The sequence below is a fragment of the Corvus hawaiiensis genome, chromosome 38 (assembly GCF_020740725.1).
Source record: "Corvus hawaiiensis isolate bCorHaw1 chromosome 38, bCorHaw1.pri.cur, whole genome shotgun sequence".
NCBI lineage: Eukaryota > Metazoa > Chordata > Aves > Passeriformes > Corvidae > Corvus > Corvus hawaiiensis.
Window position 1 is genome coordinate 2,070 of NC_063250.1, and position 14,793 is coordinate 16,862.

General features: G+C 66.6%; 1 protein-coding gene across 1 annotated transcript; it reads right to left on the minus strand.

Moving 5' to 3' along the window:
• Positions 1-1,238: 1,238 nt before the first annotated feature.
• LOC125319255 (zinc finger and BTB domain-containing protein 4-like) lies at positions 1,239-14,580 on the minus strand. Its single transcript, XM_048290376.1, is given in 7 exon segments — positions 1,239-2,638; positions 2,696-3,699; positions 3,701-3,963; positions 3,966-4,272; positions 6,596-6,672; positions 7,772-7,852; positions 14,492-14,580. Coding segments are annotated over 4 exon segments (2,541 nt in total). The 5' UTR covers positions 4,258-4,272; positions 6,596-6,672; positions 7,772-7,852; positions 14,492-14,580; the 3' UTR covers positions 1,239-1,656.
• Between the last annotated feature and the right edge of the window lie 213 nt (positions 14,581-14,793).

Sequence of the window (14,793 nt, forward strand, 5' to 3'; positions counted from 1 at the left end):
CTCCTTTGCACGCCCCCCATTGCACCAGGCCCCTCTTTTGCACACTCGCACCAGCACCCGGCCCCTCCCCAGGGCACCAGGCCCCCCCTTGCACGCCCGGCCCCTCCCCCCCCGTTGCACACTCGCCCCCCCCCCCGGGGGTCTGGGTGCTGGAATGTCGCTGCGATGCCGATAAGGTGCCAAAGGGGGGGGAAGGGAGGGGATTTGGGATTTTGGGGGGGGGGGGCCCGGGATAGTGGGGGGGCCCCGACTCCGGAGGGGGGGAGGGGAGGGGAGGGGGAGGGGCCCCTGAAGTGGGGGGGGGGGCCCCCTTTGGGGGTGCAAAAACGCTGCGGGGGTGGGGGGGGGAGGGGGCGGGCCCCGAATATTTGGGGGGGGGGCCTCCCTCTGGGGGGGGGGGGGAGGGGCTGCCCTAAATTGGGGAGAGGGGGGTCCCCAATATCCTGGCGGGGGTGGGGGGGGGGGGTCTTTGCGATTTTGGGGGGGTCCCTGTGCATGGGGGGGGGGGGTCAAACCCCTCCCCCCCAGTTTGGGGGTGACTGGAAGCCCCCTCCCCCCACCTCCCAGTATCCCCAGTGCCCCCCTCCCCAGTCTCGTACTGGTCCCTGTGTCCCCTTCCCCGTCCCCTCTCCCAAACTTCTGGGGGTCTCCCCATCACCGGTGCCCTCCACCCCCTCACCTCAAATTTTTGGGGACCCCCACCAAAACTTCTATGGGGTCCCCCAAATTCTATGGGGCCCATAAACCTCTCTGGGCCCCCCGCCCCCCCCCAAATTTTATGGGGAACCCCCAAATTTTATGGGATCCCCAAATTTTATGGGGCCTCGCAGCCTCCTAAGGGACCTCCAAACCCGATGGGGTCACCCCAAAACCTCTATGGGGGGGCCCCCCCCCCAATTTCTATGGGGCCCGTAAACCTCGATGGGACCCCCACCCTCAGCTTCTATGGGGTCCACAACCATTTGTGGGGACCCCCCAATTTCTATGGGACCCTCCCCCCCAAAATTCATGGGGGGGGGGAACCTTCCCTCTTCCACGGGGCCCCCCAATTTCTATGGGACCCCCCCCATCCTCCAGCCCCCTCCCCAATATGGGGCAGGGACCCCCCAAAATCTCCTCCAGAGCCCCTCTCCCCCCCCCACCGCCCCTTCCCCTCCCCTCCCCCACCCCTCAGGTGCCCCCCCCCGCTTTCCGGGGCCTCTCCCCTCCCCCACCGGGGAACCCGAAACTGGGGGGGGTGGGGGCCGTGCTGGGGGGGAGGGGCGCGGGGGGAGCCCCCCCCCCGGAGCCCCCGGCCCCTCCCCCCGCCAGGAAGCCGCGCTCGGGGTCGGGGAGGACGAGGGCGAGGGGGAGGGGAAAGGGGAAGGGGTACGCGGCCACCAAGCGGGGCCCGAAGGACAACGGGAACGCGGCGGGGGCCGGAGGGACGCGGGGACCCCCCCCTCGGTGTCCCCGGCACCCCGGAGCCGTCCCCAAGCTCGGGGTCCCCTCCCCCGGGCCGGCACAGCAGCGCCAGCGGCTGCTCCTGCACCGGGAACCCCCCGGCGCCGTCCCCGCCCGTGGCAACCCCGGTGGTACCCCCGGTAGCCCCCCCGGCGTCACCCGCGGCTGGCGGCGCCGCGTTGGCGAGCCCCGGGGACGGCGGGACCCCCCCCTTTATCCGCCGGGCCTTCCTCCCTGCCCGCGGCCGGCGGCGTGTAGGCGATGACCGTGGCGGGGGCCGGTGAGCGCGGTGACCTCGGTGGCGACCGCGGTGGTGGCGGCGACCTCGTTGGCGGTGGCGACCTCGTCGGTGGCGGCGACCTCGGCGGTGGTGGCGACCTCGGCGGCGATCCCGGCGAGCGCTGGCGGTGCCGCTGCGCGTGGCGGCTGAGCGCGGCCGCCGTCTTGCACACCTTGGCGCAGGTGGGGCAGGTGAAGCGCAGCGACGGTCGCCGCCCCACGCGGCCCGCGGGGGCCGTTCCCGGGGCGAGCGGCGGCACCGCGGCGGCGGCGGCTTCGTGTAGCCGCTGGTGCTTGCGCAGCTTCCGCAACGCCGGGAAGCTCTTCCCGCACGCCCGGCCACGGGTGGTGCCGCTCGCGGCGCCGCGGGGCATCCCCGGGCTCCCGTGGGCCACCGGCAGCGGCGCGGCGCTCGCCGTTGTCGTTGTCGCCGTCGTCGCCCGGCGCCCGGCGCAGCGAGCGCAGCTTGCGCCGCCAGCGCGGCTTCTTGGCCCCGGGAGTCCCGGTGCCACCGGTGCCACCACCTCCGGGGGTCCCGGTGCCGCCGGCCGCCTTCTTTTTGGGCTTGTAGGAGTAGTAGGGCCGCCAGAGCCGGTCCTCGGCGTCGCTGTCGTTGTCATTGTCCCCGCGCTGGGTGTCACCGTCGCCGCCGCCGCCGCCGCCGCCGTCGCCGCGCAGGTCGGTGCCGGAGATGCGGCGTTTGACGATGGCCTCCTCGCCGATGCGCACGGTGATCTGGCACAGCCCCTCGCCCGCCGCCGAGCCCGCGTACGCCGGCTTGGCCACGTAGGTCATGGTGCGACCGCCACCGGTGCTGCCGCCACCGCCCACCGCCACCGGCACCGCTGCCCGCGGAGGGGTTTTGAGGGGTGGTGGCCGCGGCCGCGGTGCCCTCGGCGGCCGCCGCGGCCGCGCGCTGGGCCTCGATGTAATCGCGCAGCACCTGCTTCTTGATGGGCACCGCCGGCGTCACCGGTGCCGCCGCCGGCCCTTCGGGCAGCCCCGGCGGTTCCTCGCCGGCCCGGCCGTTGTAGGCGATGACCGACGCGGCACCGCTGCCGCCGCCCGCCCTGCACGATGACCGAAGGCGCCGCGCGGCCGTAGGCGATGACCGAAGCGGGCTCCGGCCGCGGCGCGGGGTAGGCGGTGACGGCGGCGTCCCCCGGCGTGGGCCGGCGGTAGCACGGCCCCGTCGGGCACCGCGCCTTGGCTGTAGGTCTTGTAGGGCCGCTTGTGCGCCCGCATGGGCAGCAGGCGGTAGAGCTTGAGCGCGTTGAGCTTGGGCCGGTAGCCGCCGTTGGGCGTCTTCTCGGAGGCGATGAGCCCCGGGCTGATGCCGTGGAAGGCTTTTTGGTGCGTCTTGAGGTTGTAGTAGGTGACGAAGGTGTCCCAGCAGAAGATGCACTGGTAGCGGCGCTCGCCCGTGTGCCACACCTCGTGCTTGGTGCGGTACTCGGCCAGCGCGAAGACCTTGTCGCAGTAGCGGCACGGGTACTTGCGGCGCCACGAGTGGACGTTGGCGTGGCGCTTCAGGCTGGACAGCGTCATGTAGGAGCGCTGGCACACGCCGCACAGGTACAGCACCTGCCCGTCCACCACCTTCACCAGCGGCTCCTGCTCCGCGCCGGGCTCCAGCGCGCGGTGACGCAGCAGCAGCGCCTTCTTGGCCGCTTTCGGCGCCGCCGTGCTGGCCGCGGTGGCGGTGGTGGCGGTGGTGGTGGTGACCGCGCCGGCGGTGACGGCGCCGGTTGCGGTGGTGGCGGCGGTGTCGGCGGCGGTGTCGCCGTCGCCGTCGCGACAGCCGACCTCGTGCGTCTGCAGGCGCTTGACGTGGATGAAGCTCTTGCCGCAGTGCCGGCAGCACAGCCCGCGGCGCCCGCGGTGCAGCTTGGCGTGGAAGCCCAGCGCGGCCGCCGAGCTGAAGCCGCGCCCGCACAGCCCGCACCGCAGCGCCGCCGGCGACGAGGGGCGACGCCGGCGACACCGGGGACGGAGACGCCGTCACCGTGTCCCCGCCCGGCGCCGTCTCCCCGCCCGTGGTCGCCGTCTCACCGGGCCGCGCCGGGCAGGTCAGGTCCACGGGGGCCGCGGGTGCTCGGGGGTCCCCCGCCGGCCCCGCCGGTGGAGGGGGGGTCCAGGTGCCGTTCATGTCGCGCGGCGGGGGCCCGGCCTCCAGCCCCTGCAGCGAGGGGATGCCGAGGCGCCGGCCCACGGCCCCCAGCGCCCGCGCGCGGCCGCCGGCGAGGGCACGGCCAGGCGCGAGTTGTAGATGAAGTTGAGGACGTCCGAGAAGACGCCGGCCTGGACGCCCGGCAGCTCCAGCACCTGGGCGGGCGAGGGGCAGGTGGGCTCCTGGGCCAGCGCCCGCTTGAAGAAGGGGCTGGAGGCTGCCAGGACGTTCTTATGGGCGCGGAATTTGGTGTCCTCGGCGATGATGGTGACGTCGCAGAACTGGCCCCGCAGGCGCTGCTCATTCAGCTCCAGCAGCAGCGCCCGGCAGTGCCCGGCGTCCGACACCTCCACGACCGGAGCCATCCCCGCGCCGGCCACCTGGGAGAGGGGGGGACAGCGGGGTTGGGGTCAGCTGGGTGGGTGGGGGTCAGGATTTGAGGTCACCTGGGTGCTTTCTGTGGGGCTGGGGGAATGGCTGGGTGCTCTTTTTGGGGTCTGCTGCGTGGTTGAATCCTTTATCTGGTGCCAGCTGCGTGGGCGGGGCCACGATTTGGGGTCACCGAGACACCTGGTTCACTATTTGGGGTCATCTGCATGATTGGATCCCCTTCTTGGGGTCACCTGGGTCCCATATTTAGGGTCACCCAGGCACCTGGGTCCCATATTTGGGGTCACCCAGATACCTGGGTCCCATATTTGGGGTCACCCAGGCACCCGGTTCAATATTTGGGGTCACCTGGGTCCCATATTTGGGGTCACCCAGGCACCTGGTTCACTATTTGGGGTCATCTGGGTCCCTTATTTGGGGTCACCCAGGCACCTGCTTCACTACTTGGGGTCACCTGCATGGCTGGATCCCCTATTTGGGGTCACCTGGGTCCCATATTTGGGGTCACCCAGACACCTGGTTCACTATCTGGGGTCACCCAGGCACCTGGGTCCCTTATTTGGGGTCACCCAGGCACCCGATTCACTATTTGGGGTCATCTGAGTCCCTTACTTGGGGTCATCCAAACATCTGGGTCCCATATTTGGGGTCACCCAGGCACCCGCTTCAATATTTGGGGTCACCTGGGTCCCTTATTTGGGGTCACCCAGACACCTGCTTCACTACTTGGGGTCACCTGCATGGCTGGATCCCCTATTCGGGGTCACCTGGGTCCCATATTTGGGGTCACCCAGGCACCTGGGTCCCTTATTTGGGGTCATCTGAGTCCCTTATTTGGGGTCCCTCTGTCCTGGGGGTCACTGTGGGCCCGAGGGTCACTCGGGGGTTTTGGGGTCCCCCTGTTTCTTGGGTCACTCTGGGTTTGGGGGTCCCAAGGGTCACTCTGGGGTTTTGGGGTCCCCTTGTCCCAGGGCTCGCTCCGGGGTTTTGGGGTCCCCCTGTCCCGGGGGTCACTGTGGGCCCGAGGGTCACTCGGGGGTTTTGGGGTCCCCCTGTCCCCGTCCCGGGGGTAGCTCTGGGGTTTTGGGGTCCCCTTGTCCCTTGTCCAGGGGGTCGCTCTGGGGTTTTGGGGTTCCCCTGTCCCCGTCCCGGGGGTCGCTCGGGGGTTTTGGGGTCCCCCTGTCCCCGTCCCGGGGGTCGCTGCCCCCCCCCCGGCCCCGCGGAGCCATTTTGTGTCGGGGCCTGCCCGGCCTGAGGCGGCTCAAAATGGCGGCGGCGCCGCGAGCGCGGGGGGACCGGGACCGAACCACCGGGAAAGAACCGTGGGGGGAGCAAGGGCAGAACCACCGGGGAGGAACCGTGGGGGGAACCGGGGACGGACCCACAGCGGGACCCTGACCCACAGCTGGACCCTGACCCACAGCTGGACCCACGGCTGGACCCTGACCCACAGCCGGACCCACAGCGGGACCCTGACCCACAGCCGGACCCACAGCCGGACCCACGGCTGATCCACAGCCGGACCCACAGCCAGACCCACGGCTGACCCACAGCTGGACCTTGACCCACAGCCGGACCCACAGCCGGACCCTGACCCACAGCCGGACCCACAGCCGGACCCACGGCTGATCCACAGCCGGACCCACAGCCAGACCCACGGCTGACCCACAGCTGGACCTTGACCCACAGCCGGACCCACAGCCGGACCCTGACCCACAGCCGGACCCACGGCTGACCCACAGCGGGACCCTGACCCACAGCCGGACCCACAGCTGGACCTTGACCCACAGCTGACCCACAGCCAGACCCTGACCCACAGCTAGACCCTGACCCACAGCTGGACGCACAGCTGGACCCATGGCTGACCCACAGCTCTGACCGTGACCCACAGCTCTGCCCCATGGCTGACCCACAGCTGGACCCATGGCTGGACCCACAGCCACACCCTGACCCACAGCTCTGCCCCATGGCCGGACCCACAGCCCGACCCTGACCCATGGCCTGACCCTGACCCACAGCTCTGCCCCACGGCCGGACCCACAGCCCAACCCTGACCCACGGCCTGACCCTGACCCACAGCTCTGCCCCACAGCCGGACCCACAGCCCGACCCTGACCCATGGCCTGACCCTGACCCACAGCTCTGCCCCACGGCCGGACCCACGGCCAGACCCACAGCATCTCCCCCAAGCCCCGGGGCTGCCCCACAGCCCCCCCATGACCTCAACCAACCCCGGCCTGACCCACGGCCAGCCCAGAGCCTGCCCCCCACCCCACCACCCCGTACCCCCCCCAGTGCCCCCCCAGTGCCCACCTGTGCGCGGGGCCCTCATGGACTGGGTGTTGCTGCTCCGGGGGTCCTCGGGGAGGGGTCACAGCCGGCCGGGCCTCCTGGAGGGGGGCGGATGCGGAGAGAGGGGTCACAACAGGCGGATTTGGGGGTGTCCAGGGGAGGGGGTGACAACAGCCGGACACGGGTGACAAAGTGGGGGGAGGAGGGGGAGTGTCCGGTGTGACGTCATTGTCACAGCAAAGGGACAGGTGTGGTGACATCATTGGGGTGAGGGGTGTGATGTCATCAGGCAGAGAAGTGATGTCATGGAGGGTTTTTTTTGGGGGGCAGGTGTGACATCATTGTGACATCAGTGACATCACCGGGGAGTTGGGGGGGGGGGAGGGGCGAGGAATCGGGCTGGTATGACGTCACCAGCACCGCGAGGGGGTGTGACGTCATTGGCAGGGTGGTCATGGGCGGTGTGATGTCACCGGGAGGGGACGCGTGTGACAACACAGGGGGAGAGCCGGGGGGGGGGGGGAGAGGTGTCAGGGGTGGTGTGACGTCATCAGAGTGACGTCGTGGGGGGGTGTGTCACACGCGGGGGGGGTGGGGACACGGGGGGGGTGGGGGAGGGGCACCGCGCTGGGGGTGACGCGGGGTGGGGACACCCCGGGCGGGGCCAACCTGACGCAGCCGCTACAACCGGAACCCCACGGGGATTTTGGGGAGGGGGACACAGCCGGAGGGACCCCCCCCCGCCCCACCCCCTACACCCCGCCCCCGAGCCCCCCAACCCCTCCCCACCCCCATCACCCGGAACAACCCGCGAGGAGACCCCGCGACCCCCCCGGGGGAACACCCCGAGTGTCACCGGGGGGGGAGGGGGCGACACCCACCCCTCCCCCCCGCTCTGTGTCCCCCCCTCCCCCCCCGGTACCCCCGGAGCCGCCTGACAGCGGAGTCCCGTCCGCGACGTCACCGGGGGGGGGGGGGGGGGGAGTGTCACCCAACTGTTGCCATGGAAACACCCCCCTCTCCCCCCCCACAGCCCCCCTCAGACCCCTCCCCTCCCTCCCTCCCCTCCCCCGCCCAGGACACACCTTTAACCTGCGGCCAATCAGGCGGCAGAGAGCGTCAGGCCACGCCCACCCCCCGGGACCACGCCCATACCCTCCAATTGGAGGGGGCGCGCCGCTGACGTCATGGGCTCACCTGGATGCTCATTGGCTGGGCTGGGAGTGACGTCACGGGGCCCCGTCCTGCCGCGGGCGGTGTTAAAGGAGCAGGCGGAGGCTGCGGGGGCGGAGCCAGAGAGGGCGTGGTCAGAGGGGGCGTGGCCAGAAGGGGCGGGGTTTGGGGGAGTGGGGGGAGGGGACGCGGAAGCGTCACCGCGTCACGGGCGGGATGGGGACACGCGACCCCCGCAGGTGTGTGACACAAACGCACACGCGTGTGCAACACACGCACAACACCTGCCCAAACACACACACGGAGCTGAGAGCAGAGCGCACACGCGTGTGCAACACACGCACAACACCTGCCCAAACACACACACGGAGCTGGGGGCAGAGCGCACACGCGTGTGTGACACGCACACAACACCTGCACACCCAGAGGTGTGCAACACACACACAACACCTGCCCACACACACACACGGAGCTGGGGGCAGAGCGCACACGCGTGTGCGACACACACACAACACCTGCACACACACACACACAGAGCTGAGGGCAGAGCACACACGCGTGTGTGACACGCACACAACACCTGCACAGACACACACACGGAGCTGAGAGCAGAGCGCACACGCGTGTGTGACACGCACACAACACCTGCACACACACAGAGCTGAGGGCAGAGCGCACACGCGTGTGTGACACGCACACAACACCTGCACACCCAGAGGTGTGCAACACACACACAACACCTGCACACACACACACACAGAGCTGAGGGCAGAGCGCACACGCGTGTGTGACACGCACACAACACCTGCACACACACACACACACACGGAGCTGAGAGCAGAGCGCACACGCGTGTGTGACACACACACAACACCTGCACAGACACACACACAGAGCTGAGGGCAGAGCACACACGTGTGTGCAACACACACACAACACCTGCACACACACACACAGAGCTGAGAGCAGAGCGCACACGCATGTGTGACACGCACACAACACCTGCACACCCAGAGGTGTGCAACACACACACAACACCTGCACACACACACACAGAGCTGAGAGCAGAGCGCACACGCGTGTGTGACACGCACACAACACCTGCACACCCAGAGGTGTGCAACACACAAACACCTGCCCACACACACATACAGAGCTGAGAGCAGAGCACACACGCGTGTGCAACACACACACAACACCTGCACACACACACACAGAGCTGAGAGCAGAGCGCACACGCGTGTGTGACACGCACACAACACCTGCACAGACACACACACGGAGCTGAGAGCAGAGCACACACGGGTGTGTGACACGCACACAACACCTGCACACACACACACACGGAGCTGAGAGCAGAGCGCACACGCGTGTGTGACACACACACAACACCTGCACAGACACAGAGCTGAGGGCAGAGCGCACACGCGTGTGTGACACGCACACAACACCTGCACACCCAGAGGTGTGCAACACACACACAACACCTGCCCACACACACACAGAGCTGAGGGCAGAGCGCACACGCGTGTGTGACACGCACACAACACCTGCACAGACACACACACAGAGCTGAGGGCAGAGCACACACGTGTGTGCAACACACACACAACACCTGCACACACACACACGGAGCTGAGAGCAGAGCGCACACGCGTGTGCGACACACACACAACACCTGCACACACACACACGGAGCTGAGAGCAGAGCGCACACGCGTGTGCAACACACACACAACACCTGCACACACACACACAGAGCTGAGAGCAGAGCGCACACGCGTGTGCGACACACACACACCTGCACAGACACAGAGCTGAGAGCAGAGCGCACACGCGTGTGCGACACACACACAACACCTGCACACACACACACAGAGCTGAGGGCAGAGCACACACGTGTGTGCAACACACACACAACACCTGCACACACACACACACGGAGCTGAGAGCAGAGCGCACACGCGTGTGTGACACGCACACAACACCTGCACAGACACAGAGCTGAGAGCAGAGCGCACACGCGTGTGTGACACGCACACAACACCTGCACACCCAGAGGTGTGCAACACGCACACAACACCTGCCCACACACACACACAGAGCTGAGAGCCGAGCGCACACGCGTGTGTGACACGCACATAACACCTGCACACACACACACACGGAGCTGAGAGCAGAGCGCACACGCGTGTGTGACACGCACACAACACCTGCACACCCAGAGGTGTGCAACACACAAACACCTGCCCACACACACACACAGAGCTGAGAGCAGAGCGCACACGCATGTGTGACACGCACACAACACCTGCACACACACACACAGAGCTGAGGGCAGAGCGCACACGCGTGTGTGACACACACACAACACCTGCACAGACACACACACAGAGCTGAGGGCAGAGCACACACGTGTGTGCAACACACACACAACACCTGCCCACACACACACACATAGAGCTGAGAGCAGAGCGCACACGCGTGTGTGACACGCACACAACACCTGCACAGACACAGAGCTGAGGGCAGAGCACACACGTGTGTGCAACACACACACAACACCTGCAGACACAGAGCTGAGAGCAGAGCGCACACGTGTGTGCAACACACACACAACACCTGCCCACACACACACAGAGCTGGGGGCAGAGCACACAGGCGTGTGTGACACGCACACAACACCTGCCCACACACACACTCATAGAGCTGAGAGCAGAGCGCACACGCGTGTGTGACACGCACACAACACCTGCACAGACACAGAGCTGAGGGCAGAGCACACGCGTGTGTGACACGCACACAACACCTGCACACACACACAGAGCTGAGGGCAGAGCACACAGGCGTGTTGAACACACGCAACTCCTGCACACACACACAGAGCTGAGGGCAGAGCGCACACGCGTGTTGAACACACGCAACTCCTGCACACACACACACAGACAGCTGAGAGCAGAGTGCACGTTTGACACGGACACACAACACCTGCACACACACAGAACTGAGGGCAGAGCGCACACACGTGTGACACACACAAGACGCACTGTGCACACCCACGCGTGCCACACGCAGGGCACAGCACAGGCGGTGCAGGCACGTCAGCGACAGGCGTGAGGTACAACCGGACACGGAGCTGGCACGGGCACGCAGGGACCTGATGCACAACCACACACAGACACACAACCACACACGGATACACAACCACACACGGACACACAGTTACACACAGACACAGAGTTCACACGGACACGTGGCTGGACACGGACACAGAACCGCACATGGACGCACAGCCGGACACAGACACACAGTTACACACGGACACACAACCGGACACAGAGCTGTTACACCCGCACACGGACACACAACCAGACATGGACACACAACCAGACATGGACGCACACCTGCACACGGACACACAGTTACACACGGACACGTGACCGGACATGGACACAGAACTGCACATGGACACACAACCGGACACAGACACACAGTTACACACGGACACACAACTGCACATGGACACACAGCCAGACACAGACACACAACCGCACACAGACACACAGTTACACATGGACACACAACCGCACATGGACACACAGCCAGACACAGACACACAACCGCACACAGACACACAGTTACACATGGACACACAACCGCACATGGACACACAGCCAGACACAGACACACAACCGCACACGGACACGTGACCGGACACGGACACAGAACTGCACATGGATGCACAACCGGACACAGACACACAGTTACACACGGACACACAACCGCACATGGACACACAGCCAGACAGGGACACACAACCGCACACAGACACACAGTTACACACGGACACACAGCCAGACACAGACACAAAGTTACACACGGACACACAGACACACAACCGGACGTGGACCTGACACCCTCACAGACGGACACACAACACTCACAACCACATGTGGATCCACAACCGCGCACGGATACAACACGCACAGAGCCGCATAACCCACACACAGCTGCACCCGGACGCACGGTTACACACGGAAACGACACACGGACACACAGCCGTGCACGGGCGTGACACAGACCCGCGCAGGGACACGCGGCACAACCAGACGTGGATGTACAACCGCACGGGGGGACACATGACGCTCACGGCAACACGCAGGTGCACAACTGCACTCAAACCACCCCCACACAACCCTCACACGGACAAACAACCCCCACACGGACGCCTGACACACGCAGACGCTTCGCACGCAGAGACACAACCGCACAGGGACACTCGGCACGCAGAGACACAACTGCTCACACACAGAACACCCGCACACGGACAAACAACCCCCTCCCACGACCCTCGAACGGATGCACAACCGCACGGGGACACTCAGCACGCAGAGGGACAACAACCGCACACGGCTGCAACACGGCTGCAGATGGACAAACAGCCCTCACTCGGATGCACAGCCGCATGCAAACACATGACAGGCGGAGGCACAACCGCACAGGGACAGGCGGCACTCACGGGCACAACCGTGCACGAACAACCCCCGCGCAGCTCCCACGCGGGCGCACAACCGCACATGGGCACCTGACAGGCAGAGGCGCAACCACAGCTGTACACGCGGAGGTACAACGGCACACGGAAAAACAACCCTTGCACAACCCTCATGCAGACGAACAACCGCACAGGGAGGAACAACCGCACACAAACACGACCCACACCCACACACAGACGAACAACCGCACAGGGAGGAACAACTGGACACAAACACAAGCCACAGCCACGCACGGACGAACAACCGCACAGGGAGGAACAACCGGACACAAACACGACCCACACCCACACACAGACGAACAACCGCACAGGGAGGAACAACCGGACACAAACACAACCCACAGCCACGCACGGACGAACAACTGCACAGGGACAAACAACCGGACATAAACACGACCCACAGCCACGCATGGACGAACAACCGCACAGGGACAAACAACCGGACATAAACACGACCCACAGCCACGCACGGATGAACAACCGCACAGGGACAAACAACCGGACATAAACACGACCCACACCCACACACAGACGAACAACCGCACAGGGACAAACAACCGCACACAAACACGACCCACAGCCACACACAGACGAACAACCGCACAGGGACAAACAACCGCACACAAACACGACCCACAGCCACGCACGGACGAACAACCACACACGGACAAACAACCGGACACAAACACGACCCACAGCCACACACGGACCAACAACCGCACAAACAACCAGACACAAACATGACCCACACACCCACGCACGGACCAACAACCGGACACAAACACGACCCACAGCCACACACGGACCAACAACCGGACACAAACACGACCCACAGCCACGCACGGACGAACAACCACACACGGACAAACAACCGGACACAAACACGACCCACAGCCACGCACGGACCAACAACCGCACAAACAACCAGACACAAACATGACCCACACACCCACGCACGGACCAACAACCGGACACAAACACGACCCACAGCCACACACGGACCAACAACCGGACACAAACACGACCCACAGCCACGCACGGACGAACAACCACACACGGACAAACAACCGGACACAAACACGACCCACAGCCACGCACGGACCAACAACCGCACAAGGATGAACAACCGCACACAGACAAACAACCACACACAAACACGACCCACAGCCACGCACGGAGGAACAACCGCACACGGACAAACAACCGGACGCGACGCTCTTGACGCCCGTGGCAACGCAAGCGCCCACCACCAACCCACGGGCAACCCTCGCGCCGACAAACACCTGCACAAGGATACAACACGCATGGATTGCGCACAGACGAACACGCGAACACGAACACGCCACCGTGATGCCGACAAACACCCGCACGGCCCCACACGGACAAACAACCTGACACGCACAAACAACCGGACGCGGACACGCACAGACAACCCCCGCACGCAGAAACAGCCGCACGCAGCCCCGACACACCTGCACACGCACAGCCACGCGCACACCGACCTGTCACACGCCCGCACGGGGACACCTGACACGCTCACACCCGGACACCCCCCTCGGACCCCCCCACCCCGACACAAACACGCAGCCGCCCCCCCTTCCCCCCCCCCCACCGCGTCACCCTTGTCACCCCCTCCCCCCCCCGGGGTCCAACCCCCCCCTCCCAGCAGCACTTGGGGGGGTTGGGGGGTGTCGGGTGTCATTTGTGGGGGGGACAGAGTGGAGTCCTGGGTGTTTTGGGGGCTGTTTTGGGGTCCCGGGGGGGCAGCGGGGGGGGTATTGAAGGGGGACGGGGCACTTTGGGGGGGTCGCAGAGCACTTGGGGGGTCCCGGGGGGACACTTCGGGGGTGCTGCGACGGCGTTTAGGGAGGGTTTGGGGGGTGCTCGCGAGGTTTGGGGGGGGCGTTTAGGGGGCGGGGGGGGTATTTAGGGGGTGGGCGTGACCCAGGGCAGTGCGGGGGGGGGGCGGGTTGGGGGTCGCGTTCCCCCCGCCCTGACCCCCCCCCCCCCATCCCCCCGGCGGGCGCGGGGGGTCGCGTCGCGGTGACAGCACCGGGCGAGGGGCCGGGGGTCGCGAGGGCCCCGCGGGGGCGGGGGCGTGGGTGGGGTGGGGGGTCCCGAGGAGGAAGGGGGGGTGGTCCCGGAGCCCCGCGGGGGTCTCGGGGCGGGGGGTGGGGGGGGGGGGTCGTTACCGGGGCCTGTCCCGGGGCCGGTGATGTCGCGACGGCGGCGGCGGCGGCGGCGGCACAAGATGGAGGCGGCGCGTTGGGCCCCGGGTGGGAGGGAGGGAGGGACCCCCCCGCCCCACGGCGCGGGGACACGGGGGGGACACGGGGGGGGACACGGGGGGGACACCCCGGAGGGGGGGTGGAGGAGGGATGGGGGAGGTGAGGGGATGAGGGGACGCGATGGGGGGGACGGAGGGACATGAGCGGGGCACGGGCGGGGGGGACGCGGGGGGGACACGACGGGGGGGACAGGGGGAGACGACTGG